The sequence below is a fragment of the Oxyura jamaicensis genome, chromosome 2, assembly GCF_011077185.1.
Source record: "Oxyura jamaicensis isolate SHBP4307 breed ruddy duck chromosome 2, BPBGC_Ojam_1.0, whole genome shotgun sequence".
NCBI lineage: Eukaryota > Metazoa > Chordata > Aves > Anseriformes > Anatidae > Oxyura > Oxyura jamaicensis.
In genome coordinates this window covers 25,977,757-25,991,261 of record NC_048894.1, presented here as the reverse complement: position 1 = coordinate 25,991,261, position 13,505 = coordinate 25,977,757, and the positions used below count along the sequence as shown (strand labels likewise).

General features: G+C 42.9%; 1 protein-coding gene across 1 annotated transcript; it reads right to left on the bottom strand.

Annotated features, from left to right (window-relative positions):
• Positions 1–1,674: 1,674 nt before the first annotated feature.
• Positions 1,675–12,496, bottom strand: ASB4 (ankyrin repeat and SOCS box containing 4). The gene is made up of 5 exons (XM_035317935.1): positions 12,150–12,496; positions 8,695–8,994; positions 5,323–5,813; positions 3,986–4,099; positions 1,675–2,534 (listed from the first exon to the last, which is right to left on the bottom strand). Exons 1-5 carry the CDS (start codon positions 12,361–12,363, stop codon positions 2,346–2,348), a joined length of 1,308 nt encoding a protein of 435 aa, XP_035173826.1. The 5' UTR covers positions 12,364–12,496; the 3' UTR covers positions 1,675–2,345.
• Positions 12,497–13,505: the final 1,009 nt, after the last annotated feature.

Genomic DNA, 13,505 nt, shown 5'->3' with positions numbered 1-13,505 from the left:
CCACAGAATAAAAATTAAGTGTGTACACTGCAAAGAGGGAGGATCAGAGGGAATTTAGGAACACTGGTGACAGCCTTTTTTCTTCTCTCTCAGCAAGAGAGTCCTCACTACGACAGGTCAAAAAATGCAGCTATTGTTCTGCCTTAAACCTCCCTCTTCCAGATGCAGAATTTCATTTCCAGAAGCAGCCAGCATGGGGATGTCTTCCAAATAAAACCAGCTACCTCCATCTGTCTCTTCTGGGCTGCCCAGCTTGCCTCGCTGTCAGACTGTTCAAAAATCAACAAACATTTTCTTGCCTTGTTTTGGTTGAAAATCCTCTTCCACATTCCTGACTCACACAGATACATTGCCTAGAAAATCAGTGGCTTTAGATAACCCAAGCCTTCTCAGTCCTTCAAATTCACTTTAGAAATTTTTCATCATTTTAGTAAAGTACAAATATCTATGTTATATCTTTATTCATATCAGGAAGCATTTTCTCATGGCCTGTGCTGTCTTTGAAATAATCTGTTAGGACTGGAAACAGTTAAATAGTTACCTACATTGCTGTCTAGCTTAAATGTAGGCCTGTGAACTAGCATTCAGTATACAAGCTTTGATTCATGAAAACTGAGATGGAAGGAAAGCGATTCAGATAAGAGCTTGTTTAAAAATATTGAGCTACATTAGAACTAAGTTTTATCTCAGGAATCAAGAGGATGGGTTTGACTGGATATTTTTGATATTTGATATTGATAGAACACTTTTTAGGCCTCTTAGTGATAAGAACTCTTATCACTGTGCTTTCTGCCAACGGAGTGATGTGTAATACTAAATAATCTGTACATTTCTTCAAGTGCTCTTATTGCCATTTTGCAAGACACAGAGGCACTGAAGAGTTTGGCCACTCCTGTGTGTCTGGGAAGAGCCTAGCGTGCTCTGGGCTCTCTTGCAAAGAGATAATGATAATGATAAGGAACTGAAGCATCACTGTCACAGATGCAGGAAGTCAGGAGTTACTGGCTCCGGATGGAGGGCTCAGCTCACCTCCATTTCATCAGACCCCAGAGCTGTCAGAGTCCAAAGAAGGGGAACAACCCAAAAAGACTGCATTGAATGGAAAAAAAATAATAATAATAATTAAAAAAAATAAAATGGGTTTTATCTGTATGTCAAATAACACACTTGCCCTTGCTGCAGGATACCTAGTGTGTGCCCCTGCATCTCACCCCCCTGAACAGGAGACAACAGCTTGGTCAGGACCAAATATTTCCTGATGAGCAGGGAACCAGCACAGACAAGTCTGAAAGTACCGAGCAACTGGCAGGTCTGGTACGGCTTGGCCAACACCTCTTCAGTGTGGAAACACCTTTCAGTTAAGGTGGGATTCTTCTCTCCTCTGCTTAGCTACCAAAAAAAAAAAAAAAAAGTGGGATATAGTGTGTTAATAGGCTAGGAACATATTATATTAAATGGACAGAAATGTTTGCGTTCTTCCCATATCCCATCCAACACCATCCTGAGGGATGCACGTGTGTAAGCACAGCTGTGCAGCTTACATGGACAAGTCCAGTCTCTGCCTTTCTCAACACCAGGATGTGAATTTGATGTAGGTCACACTGAGGGTGCAAACAGGGAAAGTTTCTTGCCAAAACCTACCCAGGCATAAATATGAATGTTCAGAAATCTCAGTGCTGCAGATTTTGATCCTGTTCCCATACAATGACTGATAATGGAAAAAAAAATCTTACGATTAAAAAGGATATTATAATGACAAAGCTTTATAAGGTACAGACAGGTATAGTGAAGACTGAACCAAAACTGAATTCAGATTCAATCCATAGGCAACTACTGAAATCCTGTCTGTGGTCATGATTCAAAGCAGTTCACCCATTTCCTTCTGGGAAAGCATTTCTGTGACTAATGAATGTACCACTTTTTGACAGTACCCTTTCTTTTACTCCTAAAATGACAGCTGAAGAAAATTACAGTGAAACGGTACCAAAGGTTGCTCAGATTGAATCTAATGATATCTAGCAGGCGGTGGAATAAATACCCAAAGAAATGGAAGCATCACTGACAGGGTCATTTAAGCTAGACTGAACAAAGCATCCAAACGCGCAGCCCTGTGTTCGTCTGGAGGGGGGCTGCTCCAGCTCTGCCTCCCCGCCCCGCTCCGTGGACTTCATGGAGAGGCAGCAGCTCCGAGAAGGGCCGTAAATGCCAACCCAGCTGCTAGCTGGCCTGAGACCATACAGAAGCGAAGGTCTGCGAGAGCGTGGAGCCTGGACCTCCAGCACCACGCAGAGGCGTGCGGATATGGGAAGAGGCAGGCAGGGGCACGCAGCCAGCTCTGCTGCAGCTCAGTAGATTATCCCCTCCGGCTCCAGCAGCAAGTACTTCTTCATGGACACGGGGATGGAGAGTAAGGGGACTCCTCGGTGGCATCTTTCTGACAACATCACCCGAATAGCACATCTGCACAAGTGCATGAGCGACCGCGGCGAGTTGCTGCACACGGTGAACAACGAGTCGTAGAATTCCTGGTACCGCTGCAAAACATGAAAAAACAAAAGTGTTTTAGGGCACTGAAGCTTCTTGCCTTTCCTCCCTTTCCCCTCCCGACACACAGTTTTTAGCAAGGCTAAAAAACCTGTATAGCTGCCCTGTCACCTGGAGCTGCGCACAGCAGCAGGAATTTGGTCTAGCCAAAATTATGCTTGCATCAAATACTTCATGTTTATTATTATGCTTTATTATTACTATTTAGAAGAAAAAGGCCTTTAATATTTCATTTTGTGTTCACATGATTTTTTTTTTCCTGAATAAAGCTGACCTGAAAAAAAAGTTAGTCTTGCAGTTCCTCTGGCCATATAACTCTGCATTATAATAAAGGTGGTGTTCCCTAAACATCACTGATAATATAAAGCAGACATTGGTATACTTAACTTCAGCACTGAGTTGAAAATTCTGAAAAACCCTGGTATTAATCAAGAACTAGCTTTCAGATGGAATATTGAGACTATGCAGATTTCTGAAGTGATGGGATAATTATGTCAAATCCCATCCCCCGGTTTGGCATTTTGACAACACCTCTTCCCTCTTTGACCTCATTTTTCATTTAAATTCTCCCTTGTATTTGCAGCTAACCAGTCCTATGGTTAGAAAATACAGAAACTACAGAAACTTAACCCATGTACCAGAACCTAAATATCTACCTAAATATGTACCTTGTAATATGGTGCTTTTAAAACAATTGCTGACCTAAAATATATATATAAATACACTCATAGGCAGATCTTAAGAGACACCAGTCACAGCCAGAATATTTTGCACTTGCTGAGTGCAGGGATATCTGAGCTTCTGCAGCACCCCTGACAGGGAGGTGCGGCAAAGGATAATGTCACTAAGAGACGTTCTCAAAAAAATAAAAGAAAGTCTATTGAAATCTCCAGGTGACACAGATACCCATTTATCTTCATTTTATTGAAGGAGCTTCAATTTAAAATCAAAAACTTTTTACCTGATATAGCTGGAAAAGCAATATTTTTATTGGAAATAACTTTTTTTTTTTTTTTCTGAGAAACTATATTCAACTAAACTGTGTGAAAACATTTCACTAAAAAAAAATAAAAGATAACAGCTTTTACGCCCAGACTGTTTTGAACTCTCTTACTCTCTCTTTCAAAGATAAACTATTATTTAAAGGTACAGCATAACCCTGAACATCCCGCATCACTGAAATTCCCACTGTCACCAGGACAACACAGAACAATCTGTATTTCTCAAGTGTTTTCAGCAGATTTGGATATGGTACCTATATAAAAAGAAAAATATCCCCCAGTTTTGGGCCAGCTCATGTGAAGTGAATGATATTAAATGGAGAAGTCCCAGATCCTTTGGTATGTAATTCCCTTTCAAAAGCATTCTCAGTTTTCTGTGCCCAGGTACGGAGAACAAATAAGCCTGGATTTTACCCAGTTACAACTCGTTAAGAGCTTACCTCAAAGACATCATCAGGTATGGCTGCTTTCCACTTAGATGTTGATTTGATGTGCTCGTAAGTGTTGACGACAACCTCCACAGCTCTGGGGTGGGAATGACAGGCCTGTAGCACCTGCAGTCAGGAGGTACAGAGACCATGAGCACCGCCGAGAGCCAGCCTGGCTGCCTGGCACTGTGCGAGGGCACACGGGGATGGGCACTTCTAAAATCAGCTCTGCCTAATAACTTTAGCTCAGAAGGGGGAAATTGTCACTCACACCCATGGAATAACACTTCGCATTTGCACCGTATGGTGTGCATTTCTGACCCACACCGCAGACAGGCTTTCACAGACAAAGCTGCAGAGCATCCCTCTGGGATAAACATCATCCTACACATTTTGCAGATGGGAAATGATAGATTGGAACCGAGCCCCACACCATGCAACAGGGAAAGGCTGAGGCAGGAAGAGGAGACCCCAGGCCTGGCTCTCAAACACAGTCTAGAAAAATGAGTTATTTTGTTACAGACAGGACCAGCTCATCCTCAGGTCACGAGGGCAAAACCAAAGGTTTAATTTTTTTTTTTCCAAAGGTTGCTTGAATTGATAAAATTTTATAATCACAGTGGAAGGGCTGCAAAATTACGCTGAAGGCAAAGGATGAGAGAAAATGAGTCCTGACTAGAGCAAGCTTACTTCATTGCCTGGTATAAGAAGTCTGCCAGCTACAGTGCTTTGGGTTTTTAAGAGCTGCAGAAATTATTTGGGAGGGATTTTGCAATTATTATTATTGTTATTGTTATTGCTATTATTAATCAGTTATGAACCCAGGCCCAGAATTTCCCCTTATTTCTCACATTTCCTGAAAGCAAGCCAAAGCGTCAGTGAGATCCATTTCAGTTTGAATGGATTTATATTTCTAAAAGGTCAGAAGTGACAAACTGAATAATCTCATCTGACCTCCAGTCTTTGGTAGAGGCCATGAAATATGCGTTTTGTACAACCTAGTCAAGCATATTGAAGCCAGGTTTGATGAAGGCATGTAGGTTTTCTGAAATGAGAATGTGAATCAGCTCTGAAAAATCAGGCTCAAACCAGCATTTAGAATTTGGAATTTCAGGCTGATTAAGAATGAACACAGGACTTGCACCTGGTTTCTGGCATTAGCAATGGTAATTTGCTTCAGGTAAATGATATCAACCTTACAACAGATTTGGGGCATTCTGGGCCCACAGTTTGCAGGACTCCTGCAAATCCTGGTACCACCAAACCCTGAAGTTTGGGTCTCTCACCCCCCTCCTGTTCCAGACATCCCCTCTCTCCATATCCCCGCGCTGTACAAAGCCACCCTTAACCTTGTGGAATTGCAGAGGATATATCCTGGCTGCTCCATGATTCAGTAGCAGCTGGTAGCAGATGTCAGGCTGGGCAGCTGGCCGTACAGACGTCACTTTTATGATGTACTGCAGGGGCGCGCAGCCGTTGACATCCATGATGTTTGCCTCTGCCCCTGCCTCCAGCAGCATGTGCAGCAGCACGTGATCACAGTTCCAGGCAGCTTTGTGGAGCGGTGACTTGAAATCCTCATCACGGCTGTTCACTTCGGCTTTATAGTCTAAGAGCATCCGGCAGATGAGGTGGTGGTCTGGGCTGTACGTCTGGTCCTTGTAGTGCAGGGCCCAGTAGGCTGCGCAGGCCAGGGGGGTCTCCAGGTGGGCATTGAGAGCATCCACCTGCGCCCCTTGTTCCACGTAAAAGGCCACGAGCTCGGGGATACCCAAACGCGCGGCAGTGTGCAGAGGGGTCTCCTCGTCCTGGTTGTTCGTTTTTATGTTCACGTTTGCTCCTGCCAAGGAAAGACAATGGGAAAAATATAATCCAGGGAACAGAATCCCAGATCAGACAGCTCTCTGCTAGAGCCCTGCTACCCAAGGAGATGGCAAAGGTGGGCAACTAGCTTCAACAGTGCACAACAAAATGCAAATAGCAAGGGTCAAGGATTCTGCATGTCTTAGGCCTCTGGGAAACCCTCAGAAACTTCACATTCTTGGATCCAGTTTCTGGTGTCATAGCTTGGCCCTTGAGCTGATAGAAGGCCTTATCTGAACACTGCTTTGGAGCAGCATTCAGGTTCAAATCTCTATGTGAAGTGCTTTTTCCTATAAATTAAAGACTGAAGGAAAAAGGAGATCTTTATTCCTACTCCTGCTCAGATCTGAGAAACCTTCCTGCAGCACCTCATTAACTGTGAGCCTGGAAGAAAGGACATCTTATGATAGATCCATAGATGATATAAAAATAAAATAAAATAAAATAAAATAAAGTAAAATAAAAAATAAAATAAATAAAATAAAATAAAATAAAATAAAATAAAATAAAATAAAATAAAATAAAATAAAATAAAATAAAATAAAATAAAATAAAATAAAATAAAATAAATGAAGAAAGTTCCCAGCTGAGGATCTGGATCCCGTTTCCAAGCTGTTAACAGGACTGGTGTAACAGCTCTATTTGTGCCGAATTTATGTTCCAGTTGAAGCAACAGCACCATCTACTGTGCACCGAAGGGGAGCTGCTGCAGGACAGGCGGACAGGAGCCCGGCCCCTGCCTTCTGCCAAAACAGTGCTGGGGCTCCTGAGCCTGCTGCCCTGGGACCTCCCGGCTGCCTCCTTCCTTTCCAGCTACCAGCAATTTGCTCTGAAGAAATGCAGATTCTGGAGGAATAGTACTTAACACTGCTTATTAAAGGAAAGATTGGTGAGAGCCTGTTCCCAAAAGCAAAGCAGAACTGCAGTATGATATATATCATGTATATAATGTATATATAGTGTATGTGTATAGTTATATCACAGAATCACAGAATAGTCTAGGTTGGAAGAGACCTCCAAGATCACCGAGTCCAATCTCTGACCTAAGACTAACAAGTCCTCCACTAAATCATATCCCTAAGCTCTACATCTAAATCTATACATCTATACATCTACAAAATCTATAAATCTATAAATCTATAAGTCTATATATATAAAATCTATCTAAATCTATAAATCTATACATCTACATCTATATCGTTTTATATATATCTATAAACATATATATATATATAAACTCTTCTCCCCAGCCTCATGAAAGCCTTTACATGGCCAAAGTTACGCTAAAACCAAGGTGTACAGATGGAGAGGGAGAAAGAGGCGTGAGAAATTACCTCTGGGCTGAGTGCTAATCCCCCTAACCATGCTGAGCGTTACTCACGTTACACGTCCCTGAGAGTAGCAGCAGCACAGGTCTGGAGGCGGTAAGCAAACCCAGGCACAGATCTGCCTGCCTGGCCACTTGCCCAGGTGAGAAATGGTTAAACTACATTTACCTGAGCTGACCTCCTGTGTGACAGCTCCAGTGCAGAGGGAAGGGTGTGAGATGCCAGTGGGGATCCTTGGGATGGGGACAGAAACAAAACCCTGTCTTTGACTTTTGTGTGTGTGCACACCTGCCATGCTCTGCTCCAGACCTTGCCCACTTTGAATCTCTGTTTCACATGAAGATTTGTGTTTACAGGGTGCTTTGGGATGAAGGCTGGCTTGCACAGTGCTATTATTCGCTTGCTGATGGGTGGGTGGAGGAAGCCTGCAGAATACAACCTTTCATTTGCAGCATTTTATAAGAGTACATTCGACTTTTAAGCTTTTCCATGGTAGCAAATTCAACTCCTGCTGTCAAGACTGTTTGCTTTGGGCAGGAGACAACTGGCAGTATTTATTTTCCTTTCTAACAAACAAAATAATATGTATCTTTCCAGCAGAAGAAAAGTGATGTGGTTATTCATTTGGGATTTCAGATTGCCTTGCCCACACATCATACCTGGGCCCTACATCTCAAGAAAAACCTTCAAAACACGTAGCCAAAAAAAACAACAACACATGTTTGTATTTGCTATGGCACAGTGTGAAAATTGGGGAATCTGCCTACTTGTAACTTAGGGCTCTTGAACTGCCTGACTTTGCTGTACCCCTTTATATCTGTCCTTTACTAAGTCAGTCCTGAGACATTTTTCTTGTATAAAGGACACAGTGGAAGGACACAGTGGAAGGAACACTTATCCATGAATTATGTCTATTCATAACTTCATTTGTTACAGATGATCAACCATATAACATATCTTACTTCAGGAAAATTAAGTTTTATATAATAGCATTTTTCCCTGGTAGGTACAAGAGTTTGTTAGCTGGCAATTAAGAGACTGTATGAAAAACGGCATGTTTTTTTCAGGGTCAAGTCAAATACAAATGAGTAGAAGAATTTATTGAGATCAAGGAAATGTGAGCAACAAAGACAAGGGTAGGGGTGCACTTTCATATGACAACTTTTCAATAGTAAACCTAGATGAGGAACACAGAAATAAAAATAGAGAAGAAACTCCCTCTCTTGGAGGAGCTCCTCTGATGAAGGACTGGCTGGGCAGCGGGCTGGAAGCACTGAAATGGGAAACAACCCCGGAGTAAGGGCTGGTGGCCAGGGTGAGGGGAGGTCAGATGGGGTGAGGAATCAGGACAGGAGAAACTTCAGCTGATCAAAGAGATGGGGAAAAGAAGTCTGGGATGAAGAGGCAAGTCAGCTGGGGATGGAACGGATAAATATACATACTTTGGCATCTCACCTCCTAAGGCAAGCGGCAGGTCATGCCCACCTTCTCTAGTTATGCCACTAGAGACTCTCCAGAGTTTTACCTTACCTCTCCAAATCAGCTGCTGGGCACAAGGCATGGAGGTTCGTGTCGTACAGAAGTGCAGGGGCGCCTGCCCACTCATTGAAAAGCAGTTCAGCTTAGCTCCATGGTTGCAAAGGATCTTGAGGCACTCAACATTTGCTGTTTCACACGCTATGTGGATTGCAGCTTTTCCATTGGGCCGGCAGTTGATTGTAGCTTTGTGATTGAGCAGGACCGAAAGACTCTCCAGATGCCCGTACATGACAGCTAGATGAAGCCCAGTTGCCCAGGATATTTTTAATTTGTAGCTAGGTAGCCAATACCCTGTACAAAATGAAAAAGTGTTACCATCCTTGGCTAAGATTTTCCTTTGGATTATCCACCTACTGAGAACAGTGGAGGAAGAATAAAAGGTTGGAGTTTTTGTTTAATTTGCTGTAATTTCACCAGCTAGACTTTAGTGCACACAAGGTTTTCTCAAGCATAACTTCATTTTCATTAGGTACTTTTACTATGTGTGCTGAATAGCTTGACTTTTGGAGAGATAATTCCCATGTAGATGTACTCTGAAGGCAGATTTTGTTTTTCTGGTGACCTCTGGAGACTGAATAATGATGATGATGATAATAAAAATAATAACAACAATAATAAAGGCTTAATGCATTTGAAATGCCACTAGCTAAAAAATATGGGGGAAATGGGCTCTTCAGTCTGCCAACAGCTAAACAAATAAGAATAAAAAGGAATAAATTGGAATAAGAAGGCAGCATTTACTTAGGGCAGGGACTTAACAGACAGCTTATCCTGCTGTTTCTGCGTGGGAGACTGCAGGATCATGCATGTCAGGAGCTGGATTCAGACTACTAGTGATGCATTGCATATAGATGACCCCTGGCAACGTGGCAGCAGCTGTATCACAGACCTTCTGCCAACTACTGCCCCTGAGGAGCATGGAGTGAGGAGTTTTGATGTTGATGTAAACTTGGTGGAAGAGCCAAATGGAAGCAGGGACAGTTTAGCATGAAATTTGGCTCCAAAATGTCCAGATTTTTCACTGAAAATTTCAGTGTTCTTTTTTTTTTTTTTTCTTTTTTTATACTTACAAACAGGTGTAAGACCAATATTTGTTCCTAAGATAGGACTACATACTTAATGCACAGAGACAGTCTCTGAAGTGATTACTATAATCACTTGTTTTAAAAAAGTAAATCAAAACAGTTATGTGCAGAAGAGCAGGAGAAATCTGAAACTTTCCTTTCTCCTGTGTTTTTTTTTTTTTTTTTTTTTTTTTTCCCTTTGGTACAGCAGCTGCTTCTTAGCTAGAACATGCCTATAAAATTTTCTGGGTTTGATTTATTTATATCTACTTGGACAAATGCCTGGTAAAATACTGTTATCAAGAAAAAAGACAGAAAAATGCTGCAGATGTGTAATGAGGCCAAATTAATTCAGACCTGTATTTTTGAGTCTTTAGTTTTATACAGTTTTCCCACCTTAATTTTGCATAGATACAATTTTTGCAGGACTCATATGTACTGCATTAGACAGGAAGAGAGATGGAGAGGAAGGAAAGAGACGGAAACAAACCACTGGTGGCAGAGAGAAACATCTTTTTCATCATTTGTCCCCAAATGGGGTGCCAAGTAGGTGGGCTGCATCCCAGAGTCTATTCACACAGCACAGCAGGCTTCTTAAACTGGATCCCCAACTGAACTCACATTTGGTGTTCCCCCTTGTTACCAGCCTGATCGCACACTGAGGTGGGCCTGAAAATATGTAGAAGTCAGCCATAAATGATGTGAACAGCAGGACAGAGATCCTTAAAAGCCAAGTTACCCCTTTACACCACCACAGTTTTCCTGCATGAGACCACCCTTTATTTCCTTTGCTTGTGCTGCTGCAGGTGAGCATCTCCCACATCCTCTGCCCAAACCCACAGACATCCCTGAGCCCTGGTGCTGATCAGGAAGCAGACACGGGCTTTGCAGGAGGACTCTTTAAGCTCATCTGTTTCTTGGGGTGGAAACTAGCACTGGTGCATGAAAGGTCAGTGTCCTTGGCAGCTCTCAGCCTCTTTTGCAAGAGAGGAAGCCCCTCTGACACCCATGGCATCTCCTTTCCACTGCATTGCTTAGGGCTGCGGCAGAGCCCAAGCTGTTTGAATGGTGGTGCTTAATTTTTCTCCCCTCTCCCTCCCTAAGGAAACCCTCCTCTTAAAACATGGTTATCTGGGATTCAGAACAAAAGCAAAATTAGCATTGTAGCTGACAGGGTGCCTTCTGCCTTTCAGACCAACACAGCAGGTATACTGCTGTGATTTAGGCCATAGGGTGCACTTATCTCTTTCTCCAAAAGAAACGAGTTAATTCTTGCTGCCAAATGATCTACAATTAAAAATCCCATAGTCTTAAACTACAACCAGAATGCATTTTATCCTGCTGAGGGCAGAAGAACAGTTATTTTAAGATACACTCATCATTGTGTGGGTTAGCTCAGATGCTGTCCCCAAGAGAACTAAGTCATGACTGCATCATCCTCACCCTTATGAAACCAAAAGAACAGCAGCTGTTCATTAAATAAGAGGTAAACACAGAAAAGGGGAAGGGGTGGGATGTTGCCCTTCCCTTATGCCACAGGGAAAAAAATAAAAAGTGCATTTGCTGTGCTGCTGAGACTGGAGGTGTTTATCTCCATGTATGCCTAACTTCTGGCAAAAGTTGGTCATTAGTGTTTTTTCAGATACTCACAAGGAGGCTATTAGCAAGTAGGTAATGAAGTCTGTTGATTTCAGCAGACAGCAAACATGTTTCATTGTTTTGAACTGTAAGTTTTTGGAAACTCATTATCTGGCTGCTGACAGCTGGTTTGGATTTTCTACCTTCCTTAACTGCTGAAATGTCTTTTTTTTTTTTTTTTTTTTTTTTTTTTTTTTTTAATCCCAGATATTTTGATAAACCTCACTTTCTGTGAGCTTGAAAAATACAGCTCCTCCCATCCAGCAACATTCAAGGTCCATAGGTTTTCTTTAGCTCTCCTAAGCCAAGGAGAATTCACTGTACCACTATTGTAAACTGCAAATGGAAGAGACTGAATATTTTGTTTCTGAATTGTATGTTTATGTGTTGGGGAACATGCAAGACATTTGTACACCACACTTAGCCTGCGTGTGCCTATTCTGGGCTTTGTGCTCTAATTCTCTGCAAGGAGATGGCAAAGGACCCCTCTTTCTGGACTTCCCTAAAGCTACAGCAGCTGCTCTGGTGGCGTGGGGGCTGGTGCTGGTGTCTGGCCTGCCCTGCACCAAGCCCTGCAGCACAGCTGATAAGCTCCCCTCCGGTGACCACGGCTGTGTGAGCCTGCTGACATTGCTGCCCATGAGTCAACTTAGGCTGTAGCTTTAGGAGGGGCACAAGGCCACGGTTTCTGGAAAACTACCTGAACCCATCTATTTCCTGGCTTGTGAGTGCTGCCACGTTTACCTTGTTTATAGGATGCCAGGATCAGGTTTTCATCTTCCACTTCAAACACCGTGTCCACGTCTATTTTCTTTTGGTTCAAGAGCTCTTCCAGTGTTTCATAGTCATTGGACTTCAGGGCTTCGAGGAAAGCCTTTTTCACCAACTTTGCAGCTGCAGTTCTAGTCATTTTCCTCTCTGTGTTTTCTCCTTCTTTGCATGTCTCCTCCAGATCCATTTCCAAATGTATTTATGTGTGCTGTGAAGAGGGGTACACTGAGGTCCCTATAGCGCAGTTACATGCTGAAGTTCCTGAAGACCAGAAGGTAATTTTATCACTTGGTCATGCTGATCTGCTTGTTCTATTTATATGAGGAGCATTTCAGGCATTGAAATACCACTCTTAGATATCACCACACTCTTTTTGTGAAAGTGAGGACAGACACACTAGCAATAAAACCCAAATAAGAGATATCTCTGCAGGCCTTATACACATTAAGATTCACTAACCACATGGTCGCCCTCTGCTCCTTCCATGCACTCACACTAAAAGACACTAAGTCCTTGGTGCTGTTTCTCAGCTGGAGAAATACTTACATTTCCTTTCATAGTTACCATTAGTGATTTATTGACTGAAGAGGGATGTGGTGCTCACTTTGCAGAAGCCTTTTAGCTAATGCATTTCAGAAAGGAAAAAAAAAAAAAATCCAAGGCACTCTTCCTGTGGGACAGCATTCATCCTTTTGGTGCTGCTTGCATTCCTCCAGCCACCAGGCAGGCCTCCACAAGGGCCTGCCACCACGCAGGTCTCACAGATACCCTTAGGTAAAGCCCCAAGGATGACTGTTGATCCAGCCAGTCTGCTGCTGTGTAACGCCCTGAGCAGCAGGAGTTCCCCAGTTAATTCAAGGACCACAGGTGGCAGGTGGAAGTGCACCCAGGAAGGAGAAATGCAAAGGTGAAATGGCTGCAGAGCTGTATGGCCACATTATGGGACAGGGGAGCTCTCTATACACTCACACTCCCTCCTGCGTGACTGCCTCCCTCTTACTTTCATCCTCTCAGTAGTGGACGTCTCCTCTCCATCCTCTAGAAGTGTTAATGCTTGTCTGGCATGAGCAGAGGGACAAGAGGTGAACTTCACATCCTATGTCACATCCTTGTTACTTGCACAGCTTTTCTAAACCATGATATTCCTGAGAAGTCATGGATGTACTGAGCACCGGTATGTGGCTGTCCTCAACAGTTCACCTCAGCTACACTTTCCAGTTTGAAATGGACTTTCGTTTGTCTCCCATAAATATCGTTAAATGTCACAAGGACACTCAGTCTAGCTGTATAGAGAAAGGACCATGCCAGTACACCTCCATGCTGCTCTGC